Raw genomic sequence first — 26,374 nt, 5'->3', positions numbered from 1 at the left:
GCGAGGAGCGGACCGGCCTGGGCACCTCTCCCCGCCCGTGGGCGGCCGTGGCTCGGGCTGGAGGTGGCTGCTGGCTCCCGGGAGCCTCGGTGACACCCCTGCCGCGCCGGCTGCCGAGCCCGTGCGGCCGCGGAGCCGTTGGCTGTGGGGAAGGGGAAGCCCAGCGGTGCAGGCATCGGGGCGCGGTCGCTCAGCATTGCAGGAGTCGTCTCGCAGCGGGAAACCCCATGTGGGTGGGATAGCGGGGACGGCCAGCCGAGCGGGGCGTCACAGGGCGCGCTGCCAGAGCCCGCCGTGCCTGGCCGCCGGCAGAGGCTGCGGCAAGGGCACTGTGCTCAAGCGGGGAGCGGCAGGGGCTTGGGCTGAGCCGGCAAAGCGCTGCGATGGGTCCCAGACAAGGGGCTTGCGGCCATCACTGCACGCTGCCGTCACCGCACGCTGCCGTCACTGCACGCTGCCGTCACTGCACGCTGCCATCACTGCACGCTGCCATCACTGCACACTGCTGTCACCGCACACTGCCGTCACCGCACGCTGCCATCACTGCACACTGCCATCACCGCACACTGCCATCACCGCACGCTGCCGTCACTGCATGCTGCCATCACCGCACACTGCTGTCACTGCACACTGCCGTCACTGCACACTGCCATCACTGCACACTGCCATCACTGCACACTGCTGTCACCGCACGCTGCCATCACTGCACACTGCTGTCACCACACGCTGCTGTCACTGCACACTGCCGTCACTGCACACTGCCGACACTGCACACTGCCGTCACTGCACACTGCCGTCACTGCACGCTGCTGTCACTGCATGCTGCTGTCACCGCATGCTGCTGTCACGAGGCCCAGTGGCTGCTGCTCTCCCCACCGCAAACCGTGCTGCCGCCGGGCTCCCTTCCCGCCAGGACACACCATCCAACCTCCAGCGCAGCCCCAAAGTGGGACAGCCTGCTGCGCTTGCCCATGCTGCCCGGCATCACCAAGCTGCACGTCCCCCCTGCGCCGTGTCCGTCTGTCCTAGCTGCCAGCAGCCCGGGCCCACGGACGCCAACGCCCAGCCACTGCCGTAGCTGGCCCAGCTGCGGATGAGCTTTCCATAGGCAGAGGAACGTGCAACGCAACTCGCACTTGCAGTCCCAGCCCGCGCCGGCAGCGCTGCGCAGACTGTCCCAGGACATGTTGGCGATGCTCTGCTCCGTGGGGCTCGACGCCGCTCGGCCACCTCCCACGTAGGGTGTGGGCAGCAGGATGGGGGGCACGCAGGGTGGGCCCGTCAGGCGGGGCAGGCCCCGCTCCCGGGGTTCCCACAGCCGGGGCAAGGGCTGGGGCGGTTGGGCAACAGGGCGGCTCCCGCCTCCCCCTCCCTGCGGGGTGGCGGCCAGCTGGCTCCGCAGGGTGCTTGCCAGCGGCAGGGCTGCTCTGCTGCCTGATCCGAGCCCCACGCGACCCGGCTCCACCGGCAGCACGGCTGCGGGGAATTGGGTCCAAGCGCCCGGCCGTGATGGTGCCCATCTGGGGCCGAGCCTCCAGCCCGGCTCTCCTGCCGCTGCCTGCTCACTTGCCGCCCCGGAGCCGCTCGTGCAGCAAAGCACCGTGCTTGCAGCCGTGTGGTGCTCCTCTCCCAGCCCCGGCACAGCACGCAAGCTGCAGAGGCTCTCCCAGGGCGTCCCCCCTCCGCACCACATCTCCCCGAGGACGCTCCAGTCTCTCTTGGACCCCGTGCCCCCACCCGCATGCTCCGTGTCACCCCCTCCCTGGGTCCAGCCCTGATGAAGCCGCATCGCCAGCGTTCACACGGCTTGTGCAAACACTATGCAAACAGTTTGCGTGTGCACCCCGGCCAGCTGCGCCTGTGGTCTTCGCTTCCTGGGCCAGAGTCATTGCCCGGGGCTCCGGATGCAGCTGGCACAGGCCGGTGGTGCCGGTGGTGCCGGTGGTGCCTGGCGCGTTCCCGCAACTGGGAGCAGTGGACGGGATTTCCATAGGCAGAAGAATGTGCAACCCAACTCGTGTTTGCAGTCCCAGCCCGCGCCGGCAGCACCGCGCGGACCGTCCCAGGACACGTTGGCGGATGCTCTGCGCCGTGGGGCTCGACGCTGCTCTCGGGGGGCTGCCGGCAGCGCCAGCAGCGAGGGGCCCTGACCTGCACGCGGGGCCTTTGTGCGGACGGGGGACATGCCCCGGCACAGGCTCTCTGCTGCATTTCCAGGCCTGGACCCCTTTGGCTGCTGCCCGATGCGGAAGTGTTTGTTCAGAAAAAACAATGAGTGTGGAGGCAGTTTTAGGGGGGCCACGGTGCAGAAATGGGACTGAAATCCGTGAAGGCACGGCCAGCCAGCCAACAGGACTGAGGAAAGGGAGGAGGCAGCCAGGCAAAGCCCCAGCCCTGCCGTGCTGGAATCTTGGACTGCCCCAAGGCGAGGAGGTGCCGGGCAAGGGCCGCGCTGCTGTGACGCCTGCGGACGGTCCCGGTCCCCGCACACGAGGTGTCCCCAACTCCTGGAGCGGGGACACAGGCGGTGTCTGCAGACGCCCCGTCCCACCCCGACTTGCAGCCATGCCCCATCCCAACTGTCCCAGCGCGGGACCGGGCAGGCGGGTGGAGGGATGCACCGCCGCAGGGGACCGTGCCGGCCGGGGACCGCGCGGACGCTCCCGGTGCCCTCACGGCTGTGCGGTGGCAGAAGGGCAGCCAGCACACGGGGACGGGGACACCGAACCTGCCAGCGCTGCCCGCCGTGGGCGTGGGGTCCTGGCCGTGGGCAGAGGCGCTGGGAATCCCAGCAATGCCTTCCTCGGAAAGGAGGCGACACGGCACCGTGCCTGCTGGCACCCGCTGCAACGCCCCGGGCTTGCCAGCCGCGGCTCCGGCGCCAGGTATCTCTGCCGGTGGCACCCAGCCGGAGGCACGCCCAGCCGAGCCTGGCCAGCGTGTGCCACCGCGCCGGGCCGTGTGTGCGCTGGCTTTGGCGATGCTACCTCACCCCGCACCGCCCGGCCGCGGCAGCCCCTCACCCTGACAGTGCGGGGGGGGCGAGCGGACAGACAGACTGACAAGCCCTGGGTGCTCATAGAAAAAGAAACCTACTCTTTATTGTGGCTGGCGGGGCCGTGCCCGGCCAGGGTTACATTCAGCTCTACTGCTGTCCGGTTAGCGGGGTGACGTGAGCATGCGTCAGCAGGGCAGGGGTCCCGCCGCCCGCGGGCGCTGCAGGCGGGGCGGGGGCGCGGGCGCGAGGGACCCCACGGCCCGTGGCAGCCCCAGCCCTGCCGGGGCGGGGGGCGGCCGTAGCCGGGGCCCCGTGCGCACACACCGAAGGCCCAAGGGGTGAGGGTTAGCACCAGAAACGGGGCTCTGCGTCGGCCGAGGGGCCCGGGCACTGAGCCCGGCCACCTCCCACCTCCCACCGGGGCGTGGGCAGCAGGACGGGGGGGCCCCGCCGGCACTGCCGAACACCGCCCCGGGGGCACCGGCAGCCACCCCAAGGGCACGGGAGCCTGGGGGAGAAGGGAAGGGCCCAGCCCCGTGGCGTCTGGGCTGCCGCGGCTGCGGGACGCTCCCGGCAGCTGCCCCGGGCGCTCGGAGCGGGGCACGGGGGCTCGGCCCCCCACGCGCTGCCGGGCGGAGCGGTGGGGCGGGGGGCCGTGGCAGCCGGAGCCCGGGGGCGGTTTGGTGGCGTGTCGGGGGATGCTTGCATACAGATGTGCTGGGGCCACGGCCCAGCAGGATCGGTGACGGACAGACAGCTCAGCCCTTGCGGGTGGGCGCCCGCTCGGGGGGCCGCAGTGCCGGGCCGGAGACCCGCGGGGCACAACGGCTGCGGCTTCGCCATCCTCCAGCCTCGGGGCGTGCGGCCGCCGGGGAGGAGAGTCCTGAGTGGGCCGGCCGAGGAGTGCTGGGCGCAGGGCGGGCGGCTGGGGGGGGCTCAGCGGCAGGGACTGCAGCGCTCCGGGGGGGACCCTTCGGGCGGCTCTGCAAAGGCACGGAGGGGCTGCGGCGGCGTGCTCTCCTGCACCGGTGCTCCCCGGGCCGGGGGACAGCCCCGCTGCCCTGCCCCACGCCGGGCCCCCCCCAGCCTCCCAGCCCCCTGCCCCACAGGGCTGGCGGGGCGCAGCCTGCAGCGGGCTGCCGGGGACCCCCCGCAGCGGCACGGCCCTCACCTGGGGGTGCCGCAGCCAGGCTCTCCTCGGCCGCCGTGAACTGCAGCTCAGCTCCGTCGGGCAGCAGGGAGCCGCGGGAGCGGGGCACCGGTCTCCGGAGCGCGTCCTCCGCAGCACCGACTGGGGAGGGGAGAGGGTCAGCGCCCGCAGCGGTTGGGCTGGGGGGGGGTCAGGATTTTTTGGGGGCTCCCCAGCCCTTACCTTCCTGGCCAGGGGGCTGCTGGGGGCCGAGGCGCTGCTGTAGAGGCTGAGGCTGGAGTTGGAGCGGCTGGGGGACAGCACTTTGGAGGAGGGGGCCGACTGGTTCCCCGCACACTTGGCCGCGACGGCCCCGAAGGCGTCTGGGGACAGGTACTTCTCGTTGATCTTCAGGTTGGTCCTTCCCTTCACTGGGAACGGCAGAGGCGGTGAGCCGGGCTGGTGCTGGGGGTCCTGCGGCCCCGGGCCAGGCGGTGCAAGACCCTGGGGAGCCCGGTTGGCTGCGTCCCGCGTGGGCACCGCCGTCCCACGCAGCCCCACGGGCATCGCGCCCGGGCACGGGGCCTCAGCCCGCTGCAGATCCTCTCGGCCGCAGCGCCGCGGGCGCCCGGTGCCCGGCGTGGGACGTCCGTACCCACCTCTGCAGGGGTCGTTCTTCACCAGGAACTCGTCCAGCGCGATCCAGCCCCCCCCGACCCGAACCATCAGGGTGCTGCGCAGGATCCGCACCATCCGCAGCTGCCTGGGACTCCCCGAACTGCGGGGGAGAGGGACGTCAGGGCGGGGCGGGGGGCCAGGGGCGGTCGGCAGGGCTGGGAGCCAGGGAGGGGGTGCCAGAGCAGGTACCAGCGCGGAGATCTGCCCATCACCAGGCCATCCGGGTCCCCTGCGGCCCCGCCATCCTGCCAGCACTGCCTTCCCCGCCACGCCACAGCACGCAGCGTCTGGGGCCAGGGATCCCAACGGGACGCAGGGACGCGTCCTCTCCCTTGCTGCTGAGAAAAGTCTGGGGCAGGCAGCCACGGCGCGTGGGGAGCTGCGGGACCTCTGCGGGGTGCAGGCTGTGCACAGGGCTCAGAGCAAGCCCGGGACCCCGGGCTGGGAACGGGGGCTGCTGGCCAGGGCGGCAGGGCAAGGAGGCGGCGGTGGCGCTGTGGGTGGGCGCTTACCCGGTACCTGTTGGCGCTGATCTGCTCCACCTGGAAGCGCTTGGCACAGTTGCACTGGGCCACTTGCCTGTTCACCTGGGGACGGCACGCTCGGCTCAGACCCGCGGCGCGGCCCCCCGCCCTGCCCGGCCCCGGGTGCCCGCCGCCGTACCTCGTCCTGGATCTGGTCGGCGTCGGCGGTCCGGCGCAGCGGGTCCCGGTTGGGGTGCAGGGCGCTGACGAACTCGTAGTAGTCGATGAAGCCGTCGCCATTCATGTCGAAGATGCTCGCCACGGCGTTCATCTCCAAGACGTTGGTGGGGAACTCTGGGGAGGGGAAGGGGACCCTCAGCCCGCCGTGCCCTGCGCGCCCCTGCGCCAAGGCCAGCCGGCGCTGGCACCAAACCCTGGCCCCGCTCCGCGGGCGATCCCGGCTGGCAGACCCTGGCCCTCCCCATCCCTGCTAGCGCTGCCCCACCTCTCCCCAGAGTGCCCCTCCCCGGGCTCTCGGGGAAGGGGGAAGCCCTGCGGGGTGCACCAGCCCCAGCCCAGCCCTGGGGGCACCCACTGGAGGAGAGGACGCTCTCGATGAACTCCCGCTGGGTGATGCGCCCGTCCTGGTCCCTGTCGATGCCTCGGAAAACATCCAGGACACGGGACTTCATTTGGCTGATCCACTGCATGTAACGCTTTCTCCAGACCCCGAAGTCAAAGTGAGCGAACTCCTCCAGCTCGGAGAGGCACAGATGGGAATTAACGCGCCGGCAGGAAAGCCCCCCCCCGAGCCCCCCCATCACGTCAGCCCGGGTGACCACGCTTTGCCCCGCGTTTGGGCTCAGCCCAGCCGCCGCGCAGCCGGCTTGCTCCCAGCCCGGCCCCCACTGAGGCTGGCAACGGGGTCTCTGCCCAGGACCCCCGGCTCTGGGTTGCAAGGGGAGCCCCGGGCTCCGGCAGCTGGCTCTCGGCTCTCGGGGATGCACCCGCCCCTGCCCGCAGGGATGCGTGGGGACTCGGGGCTGCAGGGACGGGGTCTGCGAAGGCCCCCGGGCGCTGCCTGCTGCATCCCACCGACCCCTGGGACCGTCCCCATCTGCGCCCAACCAGGGCCAGGGGCTCCCGCCGGCAGGAGTCGCGGCGAGCTGCCCGCGCCCACCCGGGGCTGCGGCACCACCGGGGCTGCCCCTACCTCTCGCAAGCGCTGCATGGCCGTCTCCAGCCGGTACTGCCGGTCCAGGGCCAGAAGCCAGAGCTGCTGCCAGCGGTGCAGGAGCTGGGCCATGAGGGGAGTCTGGGGCTCCAGCCCCCCGAGCGGCACCGCCGGCGTGCCCTGCGCCTTCCCCGTGCTGCGGCGCCCTGCGGCCAGCAGAGACGGGCAGTGAGGGCACAGCTGGGGGTCCCGGGCACGGCGCAGCGCGGCGCAGGGGGCAATGGGGGCCCTTACGTGTGGCCAGCCGGCGGGCAGCCGGTGGGCCCAGCTCCGTGGCCAGCTTCCTCTTGCAGCTCTTGGTGACCTTCTCCACGTCGGGCTGCTTGCGGTTCAGCTCCTCCATGAACACCTGCAGCAGAGCGCCGGCGCTGAGAGCCCGCCGGCCGCGCCGGCAGGGTCCCCAGGCGTGCCCTGCCGCCCTGGCAGCACAGCTGGGGCAGGGGGCCGGAGCCGGCAGCGCAGCCACCCGCAGACCAGCCCTGCTGCCCTCCCCAGGACCCTCCCGCATCAGCGGCCCATGCAGCAGAGCCGGTGGGCTTGGCCTGCGGCTGCTGGCGTGCACGAAAGGTGCTGCTGCACGGCTGCTGCACGCGGGAGCTGCACCCGCAGCCTCCGCCTGCAGCACCCAAAAGTCCGTAGTCGGGCCGAGCGCGTGCCCGGGGCCAGGCAGGGTCGGGGAGACAGCATGGCCCCCGGCGAGGGGGGGAGCTGGGCGCAGGGACCCTCACCATGTGCTGGGCATTGAGCTCCTCCAGCTGCTCAGCCTCCTCCGGCAGCGGCTCCTGGTCCCGCAGGCTCAGCGCCTCCTCGGCGGCCGTGATCCAGTCGATGAGCTGGGCCATCTCCTCCCGCTCGGCCGCGAGGCTGGCCGTCTGCGCCTGCAGCCGCTCGCCCTGCTGCTGGGCCCAGCTCAGCACCTGCGGGGCGCGGGGAGCTGGGCCACGGGGGCTCTCGGGGGGGGGGCACGGGGCTGCCTGCCCCGCTGCAGCCCCCGGTGTCTGCAGCCCCCGGTGTCTGCAGCCCCGAGCAGGCACCACAGGGCCATCGCTTCGGGGGGGACGAGCCTGCACAGCCACCCCTGCCACGGGGCAGGCACGCGGACCCCCGGCCAGCAGCCCCAATGACTGTGGGGCAGAGGGACGTGGGGGCTCCACGGCCCACCCGTGACCACGGGGCAGGACCAAGTTCCCGCTGGGCGGCTGGGGCAGGGCTGACAGCGTTGTCCCCCGTCACGTGCCGAGGGGCCTTTGCAGCTCCTGGGTGCTGCCGCCGGCGCTTGGAGCACCGCTCCTCGGTCCGTCCCTGCGGGCAGCGGCTGCACGTGCCGGTACCCAGGTCCGTGCTGCTGCGAACGCGCCGGCTGCCCTCGCAGCGGGGCTGTGCTGCGTCCTCGCTGGCTGGGGTGCGCGGCCGAGGACGGCAGCCCCCAGGGCGGCAGGACCCTGGAGCAGATCCAGGGCAGATACCCAACATCTCTGCTCACTGAGGGCTTTGTGCAGACGGGGTGAGGGATGGGCCGAACCTGTCAGACCCGTTCAGGGAGAGGCGGGAGCGCTCTCGTCTGCAAACCCACGATGCCAGGGAGACTCCCAGCTGCCGCGGGAGAGGGGTGAAGGATGGGGACTCCCAGGACACTGCTCCCCAGGAACTCCCTGCCTGGGCTGCACGGCATCTCCCGTCTCACGCGTGTGGAACGAGTCACTGCATCCAGGGGGGACCGGCGAGGCCCCGGGGGACCCCCTGCGTGGCCCCAGCATGGGGGAGCAGGGGTGGGAGCGCGGGGACGGCCCGGGCTGGCTGGGCCGGTGCGTGCCGGTGGCTCAGGGGGCCAGCTCTGTGCAGGAGGAGCTGAGCCAGCGCTGTCTGGTCATTGGCAGGACCAAGACCCTCTGTGTTGGCCGGGGATGGCGCCGAGCATCCCCAGCTCCCCGCAACGCGCCGGTCAGGAGCGCCGCTCATCCCAGGCATGGGTGCAGAGCGGCTCCGTGCCCGGGGGGAGGTGGAGAAGGGGCACCCAGCTCACCTCCTGGAAGCGGCTCTTGACGACCGTGACCCAGGACTTGATGGTGATGACGGAGTCCGGGTGGCAGGTGGAGAGGATCTCCTCCCCCAGCGAGGTGATGCACTCCAGCTCCAGCTGCTGGCACTGCAGGGACTTCATCAGCTCCTGGGGGAGCGCACGGACCGTGGTACTGCCGGGTCTCGGCCCCCTGCACCCCACTGCGCACCCCAGCGTCGCAGGGACCGGCCTCCACCCAGCCGGGTCAGCAGGCGGGCGAAGGACGCCGGGCGGAGCGAGCACGGCTGCCGAGCGTGGCCGTCTTTGCATGGGGTGCTTGGGACCCCAAATCTCCGTGCCTCAGGGTGCTTGGGACCCCAAATCTCCGTGCCTCAGGGTGCTTGGGACCCCAAACCCCCGTGCCTTGGTGCGACGGGACCTGGCATCCCACCGCTCGGTGTGGTGCACCCCACGCCCTGGCAGGGGCCAGACGGCCCTGGCAACGGGGCGTCCCGAGGCAAGGATGGAGCCACCCTGGAGCAGGGGCTGGCAGGGACAGGCACCGACCTGCAGCTGGTTCTGGCACTCCTGCACGGCCAGCTCCTCCTCGGGGAAGATGCCATACTTGAGGGTTTTCTCTGACTCGGAGAGGCGACCCAGGAAGGAGTGCACCAGGGTGTGAAACTCCTCCGCCTGCCACGGACAGCCGGGGACCCGCTCAGCACCCACCTCATGGCCGTGGCCCCAGGTCCCGTCCCCCTCAGCCCCCCGGCCAGACCCCGAGCCCTGCAGCTGCTGCTCCTGCCCGGGGCCACGCAAGCACCCGGTGCAGCTCCAGGCCCTGAGGGAGAGCTGCTGCCAGCCCAGCTCAAACCCCGCCGCGGGACAGAGAGGATGCTCTTCACCCCAGCTTGAGACCCGGGGCACAATTCCCCCTCAGCCCCATCGGTACTGCCCCGCTGCGCAGAGCACCCCACGCAGCGCCCTGCGACACGCAGCCATCCCGCCCCGGGCGCCCTGCACACGTGCACACTTGCAACGGGCGCCCGCAGCACCCAGACTGGCACCCGGCCACGGCACCTTGCGACACGGCCACACAGAGCCCCGTAGCCCCACGCAGCACCCTGCAACGTGCGACCACCCACCGCCCGGGGAACCCCACGCGGCGCCCTGCGACACGTGGCCACACACAGCGCCCAGGCACCCCACGCAGCGCCCCGCAGCACAGCCGCACGCAGCCCTGGGCACCCCACGCACCCCACGCCCGTGCAGAGCCTTCCCACGAGCGTGCACCGGCTGCAGACCCCGACCTGTCCCCCAGGGAGGCCCTGGGCTGGCTGCTGCCCCCGCGCCAGCCCCGCCGGCTCGGCCGGCTCTCACCTGCCGGAGCGCAGACTCCAGCCGGGCCTGCTTGGAGACGGAGAGCTTGCAGACCAGGTCCCAGCGGGTGCTCAGCTCCTCCATCTGCTTCTGCAGCCACTGCGAGTCGACGCTGCTGCTGCCGCGGGTCAGGTCCCGCACCGAGCGCTTCAGCATCTTGATGCAGCTGGCTCGCTTGCCCAGCTCCTTCTGGAAGACCTGGAAAGAGGGCAGGAGGGGGTGGGAAATGCCAGGGGGGTCCCAGCGCCCTCCCTGGCCCCCGTTACTCTGCAGGACCCCCACGCGCCCCAGACCCCCTTGCAGCAGTGGGGTACACGGGGCGCCCCAGCACTGCCCCAAGGACCAGGAGCGCAGGCTCTGGTAAAGCGGGGGCTGCTCCGGTAAAGCGGGGGCTGCTCCGATGGGCAAAGCCCCATCCTGTGCCTGGCTGCGGTCCTGCGCCAGGACGGAGGGTGGGCAGGGCTGGTGCAGAACCCGGGGCTCCCCGGGGCAGGGACCTCCCCTCACCCCAGGGACGCCCACCTTATGCTTGTCCATGAGGTCATTGACCAGGTCCCGGTCCCCTCCGACGGGCACCTCCTCACTGAGCTGGGGCTCGGCCCGGTACAGCCAGTCCATGAGGGCCTGCAGCGCGTCCGTGAACTTGCCCGAGAAGAGCAGGTTCTCCTCCAGCTTGTGCTGCCTGCAAGGAAGGGCGCAGGCAATGCCCAGCGGCGCCCAGGTGCAGGGGCTCAGCCCCGTGGCGTAGGGGACGGCCGCCCCACGGGGAGCCTGGCAGCGCGGCTGGTAGTGCCTGGGCTTGCCTATGGCTGGGGACGGATCCTGGCTGCTCCCGCAGGGGCCCGAGCCCAGTGGAGCGGGAGCAGGGGGTCCCGAAGCAAGGAGCAGCATGCCCAGGGACGAAGGGCGATGCCATGGCCCCCGCCTGGGACCCGCATGGCAAGCAGAGCACTGGCATCCCATCCCACCCCATCCCATCCCAGCCCGTGCCATCCCACCCCATCCCACCCCACCCCATCCCATCCCAGCCCGTGCCATCCCACCCCATCCCACCCCATCCCATCCCACCCGACCCCAGCCCGTGCCATCCACCCCACCCCATCCCATCCCATCCCATCCCCCCATGCCATCCCACCCCACCCCAGCCCGTGCCATCCCATCCCATGCCATCCCACCCCATCCCACCCGACCCCAGCCCGTGCCTTCCCACCCCATCCCATCCATCCCATCCCATCCCACCCCACCCCAGCCCGTGCCATCCCACCCCATGCCATCCCACCCCATCCCATCCCATCCCATCCCATCCCCATCCCCATCCCCATCCCCATCCCATCCCATCCCATCCCATCCCCATCCCATCCCATCCCATCCCCATCCCCATCCCCATCCCATCCCATCCCCCATCCCCAATCCCATCCCATCCCCATCCCATCCCCATCCCATCCCCATCCCCATCCCCATCCCATCCCATCCCCATCCCATCCCATCCCCATCCCATCCCATCCCCATCCCATCCCATCCCCATCCATCCCATCCCCATCCCCATCCATCCCATCCCCATCCCCATCCCCATCCCATCCCATCCCATCCCATCCCATCCCCATCCCCATCCCATCCCCATCCCATCCCATCCCATCCCATCCCATCCCATCCCATCCCACCCCATCCCACCCAACCATCCCATCCCCATCCCCATCCCCATCCCCAACCCCATCCCACCCCATCCCCATCCCATCCCATCCCATCCCATCCCATCCCATCCCCATCCCATCCCATCCCATCCCACCCATCCCACCCCGTGCCACCCACCACCCCGTGCCACCCCGTCCCTCACCTCTCCACGGCCCGCTGCACAGCGCGTCCCAGCGCTCCTTCAGCTCCCCCAGCAGCTCCTCCAGCGGCTGCAGGTCCTCGGGGAGCCGGGCTCTCTCCCGCAGCGCCCGCCCGCTCCGCAGCGTGGCCTCGTACACCGGCCGCTTCGAGCGCAGCACCTTCTGGAAAGCCTGTGGGCAGCGGGGGCGAGCCCGCCCGGACCCCCAGGATGTGGGTGCAGGGCAGGTGGGCTACGGGGAGACTCCTGCCTCCCCGAGTGCCGCGGGGCAGTTTGGGGTGCCGCAGCCCCTTGGCCGGGGCTCCCCCCACCCCAGGTCCCCTCGCTCTGCAGAGACGGCCCCGGAAAGGCCCCCGACCGCCGCGGTAATGAGTGCATTGGGGCACTGCTGTCCCACGGGGAGCGGGGGAGCCCCCTCCCCTGCCACCCCACGGCCCCCCAGCTCTGCTCCCCACTGCCCATGGCTGGGCAGCCACCGCCGCTGGGACCCCCCCCCCACAGGGCTGGGGAGCGGGGCCGGGCGCCCACCTTGTGCTCAGCCAGCTGGCACTTGATCTCCTCCTGGCTCATGGCAGTGTCCTGCGGCACCTCCAGGCTCTGCTCCACCTCGTCCATCCAGTCCAGGAGCAGCCGTCGGGACTCGCTGAACTGAAACGGAGCGGAGGGGAGCGTGGCGGGGGGCTTTGTGCGGAAAGCAGGGGCCGGGGCAACCCGGACACGGAGCCGCAGCAGCCATGCAACAGAGCTGTGCGGCCCGTTGTCCTGGTTTCGGCGGGGACAGAGTTAATTTTCTTCCCAGCAGCAGGCACAGTGCTGTGGTTTGGATTTAGGATGAGGATAACGCTGATCACACGCTGATGGTTCAGTTGTTGCTCAGTGCTGCTCATGCCAGGCAAGGACTTCTCAGCTTCCCCTGCTCTGCCAGGGGCACAAGGAGCTGGGAGGGGGCACAGCCAGGAGAGCTGACCCCAACTGCCCCAAGGGCCATTCCATACCATCCGGCGTCATGGGCAGTATGGAAACTGGGGGGGTTGGCCGGGGAGCAGCGATCGCTGCTGGGAACTGGCTGGGCATCGGTCGGCGGGTGGGGAGCGATGGCATTGGGCAGCACTTGCTGTGTATGCTATTATTGCTATTATATTGTTATTATTACCATTACTATTTTACTTTATTTCAATTATTAAACTGTTCTTATCTCCCCCCAGGAGTGTTTCTCACTCCCACTCCTCCGATTCTCTCCCCCATCCCATGGGGCAGGGGCAGCGATGGCTGCGTGGTGCTGAGCCGCTGCCTGGGGCTGAACCACGACGCCTGTGCACCACCGCGGCACACACCACGGGCCGGCGCGGCACGGTCGCCATGCCGGAGCCGCATGGCCTGCGTGCCGGCGCGGCTCCTTGCAGGACCCGCGTCCCCTGGCGCGGCGGCCGAGTACCTGCTTGGTGCGCTTGCGGGCCTCCTCCAGCGCCGCCCCGCGCTCCGACGTCCGCTGCAACACCTTGCCCAGGCGCTCCCTGGCCGTCAGCACCAGGTTCTGGATGACGGCGCCGTCCTGCTTGCGGCTGAAGTCCTTCAAGCGAGATGCAACAGCCTCCAGGCTGCTGAGCTTTTCCCCGTGGGCGTTCGCCTCCTTCACCAGGGCCTGCAGGAGAGCAGAGGCAGCTGGGGGCGTGCGGACGGCCGCGGCGCAGGAGCGGAGCCTCCGAGCGCAGCCTGCGCCGGGACGGGGCGCAGAGCCGGGGCGCTCCGCTGCTGCAGGGAGCGACGTCCCACCGGCAGCCCAGGGGACGTTTCCCCCGCCAGCGCCGGCGCGACTGCTGCTGCCACGCGGGACCCCTCCGGGCGGCCCCCAGCCCCACGGCGCCGGCCCCGGCGCGCTGCCGGCTGGCGCGGGAGCAGAGCTGGGCGGGAGGGCACCCTGCCAGCTCAGCCCGCGCTTGCCTTGTGCTCCTGGATCTGCACGGTGACGGTGTCCAGGATGAAGCTGGGCGGTGCGGGGGAGCCCAGCAGCTCCTCCGCGTGAGCCACCCAGCGCAGCAGCTCCTGCACGGTGCCGTGAAACTCGGTGGTGACGGTCAGCCCCTCGGCCAGGCGCTCCTGCGGGCAGCGGGGAGGCGCTGACGGGGACGGGCACCTGCAGCCCCCGGAGCCGGGGCAGGGTCGGCGCCCCTGGGCGGGCAGCGAGCCCCCGCCCCGCGCACCTTCCTCTCCTGGGCCTCGGCCTGGACGCTCTCCCACTTCTGCTCCAGGATGCGGAGGCTGTGCTCGGTGCTGCAGGGCCGGCCGGCGCAGCAGGAGGCCAGCAGCCGCTGCAGCCGCTCCCGCACACCGCTGTAGGCCTCCTGCTTGGACTCCATCTCCTTGCATAGTTCCTGCCGAGAGGCCGGGGGAGCCCCGGGGTCACTGCGCTGCAGGGGGACGGGGACGGGGACGGGGACGGGGATGGGGACGGGGAGGGCTCCCGCTCTGTCCCGGAGGAGCTGGAGCGGGCAGGGGGAGGGTGCAGGAGGGCTCTGCCCGGCTGGGGAGGGGAGAAGGCAGGGAAGGGTCCCGGCACCTCGGTGCAGAGAGGGGCAGTTTTGGGGCACCCTTGCACCCCCCGAGGGAGGCTCGGGGGCGGCCCTGCGGCAGGGCAGGGCCAGCACAGCCCGCGGTGCTCACCAGGTGCGCGGTGAGCTTCTCTTTGGTGGTGTCCGGGTGGCCCCACGCCGGCTTGGAGAAGAAGAGCTGCAGCTCCACCTGCTCCAGCCACTGCAGCAGCTCCGTGATCTCCAGCGTGATGTCCTGCACCTGGGAGCGGCAGCGGGGGCTCAGCGCAGCCCCGGCCAGCGGGCAGCGCCGCGGCGGGCAGCCCCGGCACGCGGCGCCCCGCACCTGGCTGAGGTTGTTCTCCAGCTCCAGCTGGCGGCTCTCGGTCTCGCTCTGCACCAGGTCCCAGCGCTGGTTGAGCTGCTGCAGGCTGCGCTGGAGCCCCTCCACGCTCTCGCCCAGGCTGGAGAGCAGCAAGCCCTGCCCGGCCTCGTTGACGGACTGCACGGTGCGGGCGTGGGACATCACGTCGTTCCTCAGCACCTGGGGACGGGGCACCACGGTCACAGCCAGCACCCCGGCGGGGCGCGCCCCACGGCGCCGGCCAGCCACGCTGTGCCGAGCCCCTCGCCCCGGGCACCCCAGCCGCCTCCGCTGCCCGCTTCGACGCTGCCAGCACCGCGCCGGGCTCCGGGAAGTGCCACACCAGGGGAGGACGGCACCCGGCGATGCCCCGGCACCGGCACCCTGGCTCTTGCCCTCAGCGTGGCACAGGGCAGGCGCGAGGCACCAAATTTGCCGCTTCGTGGCAGGGAGGTTGCCGGGATGGGACACAGAGGAGGCTGGGGCCGTCGCCCCCCAGCCTGCGGGGCCGGCCCGCACCTCGCCTGCGTCAGACACGGCGCGAGCGTGCCCGGGCAAGGGGAAGCGGCTCCGGGCCGGCCGCGGCCCCAGCTGCCTACCGGCAGGCGTGGAGACAGCTCATTCCTTCCATGCTGTCACCGCGGGAGGGGACGCGTTCTCACGCCACCCGCCCCAAGCTGCAGCCTGCCCAACCTGGCCGCCGTCACCCTGGGGCTTGACGGCAGCGCCGGGACGAGGGGGCCCAAAGGCCCGGGAGGGGGCTGGGCAGCACCCCGCGGCCAGGACGCGCCCGGCAGCAGCAGGACCACGACCGGGACCTCCTGTGCAAGGGGACGCGGCAGCGCTGTGCCGCGTCCCCACCACGCCGCCGGGCTGCCGGAGCAGGCGGCGGGCAGGGCGGCGGGCAGGCAGCCCCGGGCACGGTGCGCAGGCTGCCCCGTTCCGCTGCCGCCCTCACCTTGTGCTTGGCCAGCTCGATCTCGCAGCTCTGCAGGTCGAGGCGCAGGAGCGTGGGGCCCTGCAGCTGCTCGGCGGTGCGGCACAGCCACTGCAGCAGCTCCTCCAGCTGGTGCTGGAACTGGCCCAGGCCCAGCAGAGCCGCCTCCAGCTGGTGCTGCCCCGGCAAGGGCGGAATCAGGCACGCGTCGGGGGGAGCAACGCCGGACCCCACCGCGTGGCCCCCGGCGCCGCAGGGCCCCGCGCCCCCACCCAGCACCACGCGCCCGGCACCCACCCGGCACCCACCCTGCCGCGGCTCTCGCCCCGTGCCGGTGGCAGATCCGGTCGACAGCTCGGGTGCCGCCACCACCTCCCCGAGCCCCCCGAGCCCCCCGTGCCCAGGACGGCAGCGCCCACCCTGCGCCCGGGAGTGCCCCCGCTCTGGCTGGGCCCCCTCCCTACCTGGCGGCTGACGATCTCCTCTTCCAGGCGGTCCCAGCGCTGCCGGAATTCGCCGAGCGGCGCCGGAGGCTCCCCCTGCCCCGCGCCCCCCGGGCTGGCCTGGTGCCGCAGGCTCTCCACGTCCACCTTGCACTGGTAGAGCTCCCTCTTGAACTCCTGCGGGCAGCGGGCAGCGGGTGAGCCCCAGCCCCACGCATGGAGATGGGGGTCTGCCGTGCCATCAGGCGTGGGGCGGCACGGCACGGCGTGGCACGGCATGGCAGAGCTGGGTCTGGCACACGCTACATGGCTTGGCACAGCACAGCACAACGCAGCATGGCACTTGGTATGGCATGGTACGGCATGGCATGGCATGGCAGAGCTGGGTCTGGCACACGCTGCATGGCTTGGCATGTGGTACGGCACGGCATCACATGGCAAAGCTGGGTCTGGCACACACTGCTTGGTTTGGCACAGCACAGCACAACGCAGCATGGCACATGGTATGGCATGGCATGGTACGGCAGAGCTGGGTCTGGCACACGCTGCATGGTTTGGCATGGCATGATACGGCATGGCACAGCAGAGCTGGGTCTGGCACGCACTGCGTGGTTTGGCATGGCATGGCACAACATGGCAGAGCGGGGTCTGTTTTGGCATGGAATGGCATGGCACGGTGTGGCAGAGCTGGCCCTGGCATGCACTGCATGGTTTGGCACGGCACGGCACAGCTTGGCACAGCATGTCACAGTGCAGCACGCCATGGCATGGCATGGTATGGCATGGCAGAGCTGGGTCTGTTTTGGCATGGAATGGCATGGCATGGAGTGGCAGAGCTGGCTCTGGCATGCGCTGCGTGGTTTGGCACGGCGCGGCACGGCACAGCCTGGCATGGCATGGCACAGAGCAGCATGCTATGGCATGGCATGGTACAACATGGCAGAGCTGGGTCTCTTTTGGCACGGAATGGCATGGCACGGCGTGGCAGAGCTGGCTCTGGCATGCGCTGCGTGGTTCGGCACGGCGCGGCACAGCTTGGCACGGGCACGCGGGCCCAGAGCTCCTCCTCGTGGAGCGCGGGAGCTCGGCCTGCTCGGGGCACCTTGTGGGGGGCAGGATTTGGCCACCCCGGGCAGGACTTGGCCACCCAGCGCCTGCCACGAGCGGGTGCCGTGGGCGCACCAGCACCGCCCAACGTGCCACGCTTTCACCGCGCCGCTGCCCCGAGCGCCCCGCTCGCCCCCTCCCTGCTGCCCCCCGGCCTGAGCCCAGGGCTGGGGGCCCGATCCTGCGCGCGGCCCACCTTCAGCTCCGCCAGCTGCTGCTGCACCATGTCCGGGTCCCCGCCGACGAGGAACTCCTCCGCAATGCGCAGCTCGGCCGTGTCCAGCCACTCCAACAGCCGCTGGGGACAGAGAGGGGCCGTGGGGTCGGGGGGGTCCCGGCCCCCCACCCTGTCCCCATCCGTGTCCCCGCACGCCGGGCACGCCGGGGCCCAGGACAGCCGCGTCCTGGGGGGCACAGCCGCATCCAGGGGGGCACAGCCACGTCCCGGGGGGCACAGGCACGTCCCGGGGGGCACAGCCGCATCCGGGGGGGCACAGCCGCATCCAGGGGGGCACAGCCGCATCCGGGGGGGCACAGCCACGTCCCGGGGGGCACAGCCGCATCCAGGGGGGCACAGCCGCATCCGGGGGGGCACAGCCACGTCCCGGGGGGCACAGCCGCGTCCCGGGGGGCACAGGCACGTCCCGGGGGGCACAGCCGCGTCCCAGGAGGCACAGCCGCATCCGGGGGGGCACAGCCGCATCCAGGGGGGCACAGCCGCATCCGGGGGGGCACAGCCACGTCCCGGGGGGCACAGCCGCATCCAGGGGGGCACAGCCGCGTCCCAGGGGGCACAGCCGCATCCCAGGGGGCACAGCCACGTCCTGGGGGGCACAGCCGCATCCCGGGGGGGCACAGCCGCGTCCCAGGAGGCACAGCCGCATCCGGGGGGGCACAGGCACGTCCCAGGGGGCACAGACACGTCCCGAGGGGCACAGCCACGTCCCGGGGGGCACAGCCACGTCCCAGGGGGCACAGCCGCGTCCCGGGGGGCACAGCTACGTCCCGGGGGGCACAGCCGCGTCCCGGGGGGCACAGCTACGTCCCGGGGGGCACAGCCGCATCCCGGGGGGGCACAGGCACGCTCGCCCCCGCGCTCTGCGGCCCCACGGGAAGCTCGCTGTGGGCGTGTTGCGCCGGAGCAGGATACGGGCACAGCTGGCAACGCTGCCCCAAGGGCCCCAGCCCAGCCAGCCCCCCACCCAAGGCAGCTCCGTGGCCCTATAGCCCAGCTAGCCCCGTGCCCCCATGGCCCACTGCCGGCCTCACTGCCCGCTCCTGCCTTTAGCCGTGCCCAGGGACCCCCACGGCGGCCCCAGGGCCCCTCACACCCCCGAGGGGGGATGGGGGTGACGCAGGCGGGGGGCAGCCCCATATCGGGGGCGTCCGTCTGAGCGGGGCCCCCAGCACCCCACCTGCATGGTCTCCTGGTAGCTGACGGAGGCCTGGAGCTGCTCCTCGAGGCGGGCGTACCGCTCCGTCCACACCTTGTTCAGGCTGTGCCAGGAGGAGTAGAGCTGCGGCAGGGCGCGAGGGTCAGCGGCACCGCGCGGGGGGCCGGGCGCGGGGTCAGCGGCACCGCGCAGGGGTCGGAGGTGCGGGGGTCACCGGCACCGCGCAGGGGTCGGAGGTGCGGGGGTCAGCGGCACCGCGCAGGGGTCGGAGGTGCGGGGGTCACCGGCACCGCGCAGGGGTTGGGGCGTGGGGGTCACCAGCACCGCGCAGGGGTTGGGGCGTGGGGGTCATTGGCACCGCACGGGGGGCCGGGCGCGGGGGTCACCGGCACCGCGCAGGGGTTGGGATGAGGGCCATTGGCACCACGCAGGGGTCACCGGCACTGTGCAGGGATTTGGGGCGCGGGGGTCACAGGCACCGCGCAGGGGTAGGGGTGCGAGGGTCACCGGCACTGTGCAGGGATTTGGGGCGCGGGGGTCACCAGCACCGCGCGGGGGTCAGCGGGCACCAGCACAGGGTGCAAGAGCCAGCCAGCGCTGCCGCGGGGGGCAAGGGATGGTGGGCAGCGGCGCGGGGCGCGAGGCTTGGCGCGCGCAGGGTCCCTCGTGCAAGGACAGCCGCCCCTCGTGCAGCCCAGCCCCGGCACATCCAGGGGACACGGGGTCTGGGAGCGCACCCCTCGCCAGGCTCCGGCTGCGGCTCAGCTCCGGGGACGTCCTGCCCCTGCCAGCACCGTCCCCACACCGCCTGGAGCTCAGCCCTTGCCGGACCCACACCCACTGGCACTCACATCATCCAGGCTCTTGGTGACATCGGGCTTGTCGGGGTCCCCGCAGGAGGACATCAGCTCCACGCCCAGGCTGCCCAGCGTGTCCAGCTCGCCCTGCAGCGAGTCGATCTCCTCCCGCAGCGCCTGCGGGACAGGACGGGGCTCGGCGCTGCCCGTGTCCCATGGGGCTGCTGTGCTGCGGTGCTGCCCATGCCATGGGGCTGCCTGTGTCCCGTGGGGCTGGCTGCCCATGTCCCGTGGGGCTGCCCATGTCGTGGGGCTGCCCGTGTCCCGTGGGGCTGCCCATGCCATGGGGCTGCCCATGTCCCGTGGGGCTGCCCGTGTCCCGTGGGGCTGCCCGTGTCCTCTGGGGCTGCCCGTGTCCTCTGGGGCTGCCCGTGTCCCGTGGGGCTGCCCATGCCATGGGGCTGCCCGTGTCCCGTGGGGCTGCCCATGTCCCGTGGGGTTGCCCGTGCCATGGGGCTGCCCGTGTCCTGTGGGGCTGGCTGTGTCCCATGGGGCTGCCCAAGTCCCATGGGGCTGCCCGTGCCATGGGGCTGCCCGTGCCGTGGGGCTGCCCGTGCTGTGGGGCTGCCTGTGCCGTGGGGCTGCCCGTGCCATGGGGCTGCCCGTGCTGTGGGGCTGGCTGTGTCCCATGGGGCTGCCCATGCCATGGGGCTGCCCATGTCCCATGGGGCTGCCCGTGTCCCGTGGGGCTGGCTGTGTCCCGTGGGGCTGCCCGTGCCATGGTGCTGCCCGTGCCATGGGGCTGCCCGTGTCCTGTGGGGCTGCCCGTGCCATGGGGCTGCCCATGTCCTGTGGGGCTGCCCATGCCGTGGGGCTGGCTGTGTCCCATGGGGCTGCCCGTGCCATGGGGCTGCCTGTGCTGTGGGGCTGCCTGTGCTGTGGGGCTGCCTGTGCCGTGGGGCTGCCCGTGCCATGGGGCTGCCCGTGCTGTGGGGCTGGCTGTGTCCCATGGGGCTGCCCGTGCCATGGGGCTGCCCGTGTCCTGTGGGGCTGCCCGTGCCGTGGGGCTGCCCGTGCCGTGGGGCTGCCCGTGCCGTGGGGCTGGCTGTGTCCCATGGGGCTGCCCGTGCCGCGGGTCTCCCCGCCGGGCCCCCTCCCCACCCCATACCTGCATGGTGCGGAGCCGCGCGCGGACGGCCTCGGGCTCGCCGCCGGCCTCCTCCAGCCCCAGCACCAGCTGCTGGGTGTCGCTCAGCGTCAGGGCCAGCTCGGAGAGGCCGTGCCAGAAGCGGTCGGCCAGCGCCAGCAGCTCCCGCAGCCAGCGCTCCTGCTCCTGGCAGCGGCCCTGCAGGCAGCCCCACTGCGACAGCAGCTGCGCCGTCCGCTCCTGGATCCCTGCGGGGCACGAGAGGGACGGGGCTCGGCCTGGGGTCCCTCGGGGCGCCGCGAGGGACCCGGCACCCCGACACAGCCCGGAACAGGGACGGGGCCCCGCTGGGCCGCCCGGTGCGCGGCAACGCGCTGCCCTGCGTGCGCGCCCGCCGGCGTCTGCCCCTCCGTGCCAGTACCTCTGGCAGCGGCGTCGGAGTTCGCCGCCTGCATGCTGGCCAGCAGCTCGCTGCCCTGTGCCTGCACGGTCTCCAGGGCCACCCCCAGCTTCTCCAGCTCAGCCAGGGCCAGGCTGTTCTCGCGGATCTGCTCCCGGAGGTGGGCTGCGTCGCCGCGGACGGAGGGCTGGCTCTGCAGGCGGCTCTGCAGCCGCTCCAGGCACTCCAGCAGCAGGTCCATGCGCTCGGTCAGCTGGGGAAGGTGCGGGGGGACCAGCCCGGTCACTCGAGGGGACCCCCGGGGGGACACCAGCGCCCCGGCGCCGGCCCCGTACCTGGCTGTAGCGCGGCAGGGCGTCCTCCAGCAAGGCAGCCGCCTGGCGCACGCGCTCGCGGATGCGGCGGTACTGCTCCTCCGCCTCCCGCCAGCGCTGCTGGAACGGGGCACCCTGCTCCGGGCTCAGCTCCACCAGCTGCGCCGAGACGCGCTGCAGCTTCCCCATCAGGGGCCGGTGCTCCGCGATGGCCTCCCGCAGGCACTGAGGGCAGAGCAGAGGCCGTGGGCACGCGCAGGACGGGGACAGGCCGCACGGGGACGTGTCCCGGTGCACGCCGGTGCTGCCGCCGGGCTCGCCCCGCGCCCAGGCTCCGCTCCCGAGGGACGCGCGTGTGCGCGGGGTGCCCCAGCCCGGCAGTCCCCGCAGCGGTGTCCCCTCCGTCCCGCTGCGGACCCCACGCCGCAGCGCCGCGCCCGACCCCGCGGGGCGGCAGACCGCGTCCCTGCCTTCGCCTTCGCCTTCGCCTTCGCCTTCGCCTTCGCCGCGCCCCGGCGGCGGCCACCCTGCCCTCACCTGCAGCAGCGCCTGCTGTTCCTTGAAGGCCTCGTAGCTGATGGCGTTGGGGGAGAGCTGCACCCCGACGACCTGCATCTCCTCCAGCCAGGGCCACAGCTCCTCGTGAGCCTCGGAGAACTGGGCGAGCAGGGACTGGGCGTGCTCCAGCTGCACGGCACAGGCTCCGCTGCGCAGGAAGAGCTGTTCCGTGCGCTCCCGCAGCGCCTGCACCGAGGGCTGCGGAGACGGGCGGCTCACGGGGGTGCCCCGCTGAGGCGGGGCTGGGGACACGGGGCACGGCTGTCCCCTGCGGCGAGGGGCCCGGCCGCGGCACCGTCCCACCCAGCGCCCACCGGTGCAGCCCCGGCGCGGCCGCTCACCTGGAGGTGCTGCCGCAGGGGCTCGGGGCAGGAGCGCAGCAGCGGGTCCGAGATCCCCAGCAGACGCTCCACCAGTCCCCGGTGGTGCAGAATCTCAGCAGAGAGCAGCTGGAAGACAGAGGCGTGTGGGCGCCAGGTCCTGCGGAGACGCCGGCAGGTCCATGCACGCGCGGCTGGGCGGTCAGTGCGGGAGCCCGCCGGAGCGGCGACGCGGAGCCGGCGTCCCTGGGGATTTCTGGGCACCCCTCCGGGGTGTGGGTACCGGCGGGGCGCAGGCCAGCCCGGAGCAGCGCTGCAGACCCACCTTCTGATCCGAGAGCTGCGAGCGCAGGGCCTGCGCGTCCAGCTGCACCCGGCCGATCTCCTCCAGCCGCTCGCCGAGCCCCGCCAAGCGGGCGAGCTGGGAGTCCAGGATCTGCTCGAACTGCAGCGGGGAAGAGCCGTCAGCCGCGCCGGCCGGGAGGGTGAGCGCACCAGCGCAGCCTCGCCGGGACGCAGACCCCCCGGCGCATCTGCTGCGGGCTAGCGCGGGACCCCCTGCCGTAACCTGGCGTATCGCAGCTGGCCGTGTCCCTCCAGACCCAGCTCCCCCCCATCTCCCACTGCCGGCAGCAGCGCCGTGGGCGCAGGGAGCGGTGCAGGGGGCAGAGGGTGCCGGTCCTGGGAAACCCCGCGTCCCGCACCTTCTCCCTGTCGCTCGCGCCAACTGGGGGCTCCTGGCCGCCGCGCTGGCCGTCGCAGGAGGCCAGCTCCTTCTCCATGCGGCCCAGCCAAAGCGCCAGGTCCTCCTGGGCAGTGCCCAGGCGGGACGAGGCCTCCAGGGTCTGCCCCAGCCGGTGCACGGTGTCCGCGCTGCTCTGGCCCGCGATGAGGTACCGCATCCGCAGCGACTCCATCTTCTCCTGCGCCAGCTGGGCCTCCTCCCCTGCGGCGGCACCACGGCCGGCGTCAGCGCTGCTGCGGCCGGCGTCGCTGGGGCCAGGGACCCGCCGCACCGACGCCTTCCCGCCCTCCTGCCGCTCGCTCTGCCCCCATCTTCCCCTCTGCCCGCCCCCTCCCCTGCTTCTGGACCCCGCTCCGGCTCCTCGTCCCCGACGGAGGCGAAATCCAGCTCCCCGCTCCCCCCCCGCCGCTGATGCACCCCATCCCACCATCCCCGGGACCCCCGCGGGCCAGGCCCCCCCCGGCCCCTCTCCACCTGAGGGGACGCCGCGCGCCCCATCCCGCGACGCCGCGCTCCCGCAGCCGCCGGTGGGGAGCGTCCCCAGGATACCCCGGGCTCCCCGCGGTGCCGGCACCGCTCCTGCCCACGTCCCGCGGCCCCGACCCTGCAGCCGCCGCTCCCGGCCATCACCTGTCACCATCTCCAGGACCCGCTGCCCGCTCTCCAGGGCGCCGTCCAACTCTCCCAGCCGGCCGCGAATCTCCTCGCAGAGGGCCTGGGCGAGCGGCTCTCGTGGCAGCGGCCGCCACGGACGCCGCTCCCCCCGGCCCCATCGCCACCCCCCGGCCCTCCCCGCGGCCCCGCTGGCAGCCCCCCCTGCGCCCACCCCGCGCCCGCCCCGGCCCCGACCTGGGTTTGCCGGTGGGCATCCTGCACGCGGCTGACGCAGCCGTTGGCGTGCCAGAGCTGGGCCAGCTGCCTCTCCGTGGCCCCGAGCCACTCCTGGAAGGAGTCCACGGCCTCCTGGAAGCCCTGTGCCGCCGGCAGGATCCGCTCCAGGCGGCCGTACCTGCGCCGGGAAGGCCGGGTGAGCTCGGGAGGGCCACGGCCCCCGGCCGCAGCGGCCTCGCAGGTGCAAGACCGAGGTCCTGGCCGGAAAAAACCTCCTCTCCCCCTGACACCGGGGCTGGGCGGCCAATTCCCACATCTGGGGGTCCCCCTGCCCTGCGCTCCCCACCCCAAAGCTTCCCACCCCGAATGCGAGGGCAGCATCCCCCGCCCAGTCCAGGCAGCAGCGGGAGCATCCCGGGACAGGCTGCAGGTGCCCGGGGCTGAGGGTCCTGCTTCGTCCCGACACGGCGACGCAGGACGAGGCAGCCCCTGCCAGGCTGCGCAAGCCCCAGCCCTGCTCCGTGACCCCGTCGGCTGCCCGTCCTCCGCAGGGCAGGACCCCCGGTTGCCCCGGCATCACCCCGCCAGCCACGGCCACGCCGGGGCACCCGGCTGCGCTGCTCCGCTGCAGACCCCGGGACCCCCGCGAGCTCCCCTGCCACGGCGGCGAAGGGCCGACCCTTGCTCCCGGTGCGCCATGGCCTCGTGCCGGAGCAGCCGCCGACCTGCGGACCCCGGTGCCAGGAAGGAGGGAGCCGCCGAGCCCGCTGACCAAGGTCTCAGCCCCAACCCACCTGGCTTCAGCCTCCTGCATCAGCTGGCCCCACTTCTCCGCGAGGCCGGAGAGGCTGCCGCTCCCCTCGGGCGCCGTCGCACCGGAGCCGTGCGCTGGCGGCACCGGTCTGTCCTGCAGGACGAGCTCCACCCGCGGCCTCCGCTCCTCCAGCAGCCGCTTCAGCAGCTGCAAGGCAGTGGGGCACGGCGCTGTGCCGGGGAACCCCCTCCCTCCCACGCCGCCTCGGCACGGCACGGCGCCGCGAGCACCGGGGGCGGCCGCTCTGCCCCCGGCCCCCTAATCCCGCCGGGGCACGGCGTGGGTGGGACGCGCCGGCGCGGCTCTGCTGACCTTCTGCTCCTCCAGCTGGGCCTTCGCCACCTTCACCTCCGCCGAGGGCGGCTTCTGGTTGCTCACCAGCTCCTCCATGTCGGCCACCCAGGCCAGCAGGCTCTCCGGCGTGTCCTGGGCTCGCTCCGCGCCCGCCGCCTCCTCCGGGACAGGGACAGCCCGCGGGGACGCCTGGGGAGAGAGGCGGCGGAGCTGCCCAGGCGCGCGGGGTCAGCCGTGGGGCAGCCGTGGGGCAGCCATGGGGCAGCGACGCTGCCCGCCATGCCCCGGCCCGGCGGCGACGCCGGGGACGGAGGGACCCGGCCCTGCCCAGGCCCTGCCCGGCGTCCCCCGCTCGCCCCGTCGGCAGGGCCGTGCCGGGGTGGGCTCTCCACGGACCGACGCTGCTCCTCGGGCCCACAGGGCCGGCCGCTGCCTGCGGGGCTCCCCAAAGCGGAGACGCCGGCCGGCGCGCGGGGCGCGGACCCCCGCGGCGCTGGAGGGTGGCGGGAGCCCGCGGCCCCGCGCGAGCCCCCCCGGCCGGGTGGGACGAAGGCCGAGACCGGCTCGCGGAGATGGCCGTGCCAGCAGAGCAGCCCTGCCGGGGCCGGCGCGGGGCCGGCGCGGCATCTCCCGCGGCGAGGGGCCCTGCCCGGCAGTCACCTCTGCGGCATCCGCGGGTCCAGAGCGGCCGCCGGCCGCCAGCTCCCCGGCGCGCTCCGTCAGCACCGTGACCGTCCGGGTGACCAGGGGCTCCCCGCCCTTCTCGCCGGCCGGGTACTCGGTCACCTCCACGATCTCCGTCACGATGGTCTCCGTCACCTCCGTCACCTCCGTCACCTCCCGGGTGGCGACGGGTTTCCAGGACCAGGTGCTCCGGGGGGCACCGGCCCGGGGGGGGGTCCAGGCCGCGCCCCCCGCCTGCCCCTGCCCCTCGAGCGGGACGCAGGCCGTGCTCCCGTTCTGCACCGCCGCCTCCGACTGGCTGCGCTTCGGCGCCGGGCTGCCCGCAGGGCTCCGCGCGCCGCCGGGCACCGCGCTCCAGCCGTTTTCCACCGGCGCCGGCAGCTTCTCCGGCGGCCCCGGCCAGGCCTCCGTGGCGCTCCCGCCGGGCGGCTGCCCCGCGTCCGGCCCCGCGTCCCGGAGCTGCGGCTCCCGGAGGAGCTCCTCCGACCGCCGGCTCTTCTCGCCCAGGCAGCTGGGCCGGCTCACCGAGTTCCCCATGGCACGGGCACGGGCGCCGGGCCCCCGCCTCAGATCCCGGCCTGAAACGAGCCAGGAGGACGCGCGTTATCGGAGCCGCCGCGGGGCCGCAGCGGCGCCCGGGCCCCGTCCCGCACCCGGGGCCACCCTCTCCCGCCCCGGCTCCCAGCGGCGCCTCCGCCGCGGCCCAAACCCCTGCACGGGTTTTGGGGGGTCCCGGCCCCGCCAAGCAACGGGCCGGCGAGAGCCGGGGCCCTGGGGACGGGGGGCACGGGGGGCACGGGGGGGACGGGGCGCTGACCGTCGAGGGCCGAGGGCGGGCTGGGACCCCGAGGGATTCACGGCGCTGCCGGCCCGGGGTGCGCGTCCCTGCGAAGGCGGGCACGGGTCTCGTTAGCAGACACGTAAACGACGGGTAGCGGGAGGCAGCGCGGGGCAGACGGGCAGATGCTCCCGACCAGCGCCGCT

General features: G+C 73.1%; 1 protein-coding gene across 1 annotated transcript; it reads right to left on the bottom strand.

Moving 5' to 3' along the window:
- Positions 1–844: 844 nt before the first annotated feature.
- Positions 845–25,927, bottom strand: LOC142592907 (microtubule-actin cross-linking factor 1, isoforms 6/7-like). Its single transcript, XM_075705101.1, is given in 41 exon segments — positions 845–1,476; positions 4,170–4,275; positions 4,371–4,558; positions 4,787–4,889; positions 4,891–4,905; positions 5,318–5,392; positions 5,469–5,623; positions 5,865–6,027; positions 6,483–6,649; positions 6,738–6,852; positions 7,232–7,420; positions 8,527–8,670; positions 9,070–9,195; positions 9,883–10,080; positions 10,405–10,564; positions 11,717–11,732; positions 11,735–11,885; positions 12,242–12,361; positions 13,149–13,355; positions 13,655–13,810; positions 13,915–14,085; positions 14,375–14,503; positions 14,588–14,785; positions 15,564–15,719; positions 16,007–16,162; positions 17,289–17,390; positions 18,508–18,609; positions 19,338–19,460; positions 20,452–20,678; positions 20,852–21,083; positions 21,166–21,369; positions 21,682–21,900; positions 22,044–22,151; positions 22,348–22,467; positions 22,727–22,968; positions 23,398–23,482; positions 23,617–23,776; positions 24,393–24,559; positions 24,725–24,895; positions 25,367–25,577; positions 25,635–25,927. Coding segments are annotated over 41 exon segments (6,762 nt in total).
- Positions 25,928–26,374: the final 447 nt, after the last annotated feature.

This window comes from Pelecanus crispus, chromosome 2 (genome assembly GCF_030463565.1).
Source record: "Pelecanus crispus isolate bPelCri1 chromosome 2, bPelCri1.pri, whole genome shotgun sequence".
Classification (NCBI taxonomy): Eukaryota; Metazoa; Chordata; class Aves; order Pelecaniformes; family Pelecanidae; genus Pelecanus; species Pelecanus crispus.
Note: the sequence above shows the minus strand (reverse complement) of the source record. Positions and strands in the feature narration are given on the sequence as shown.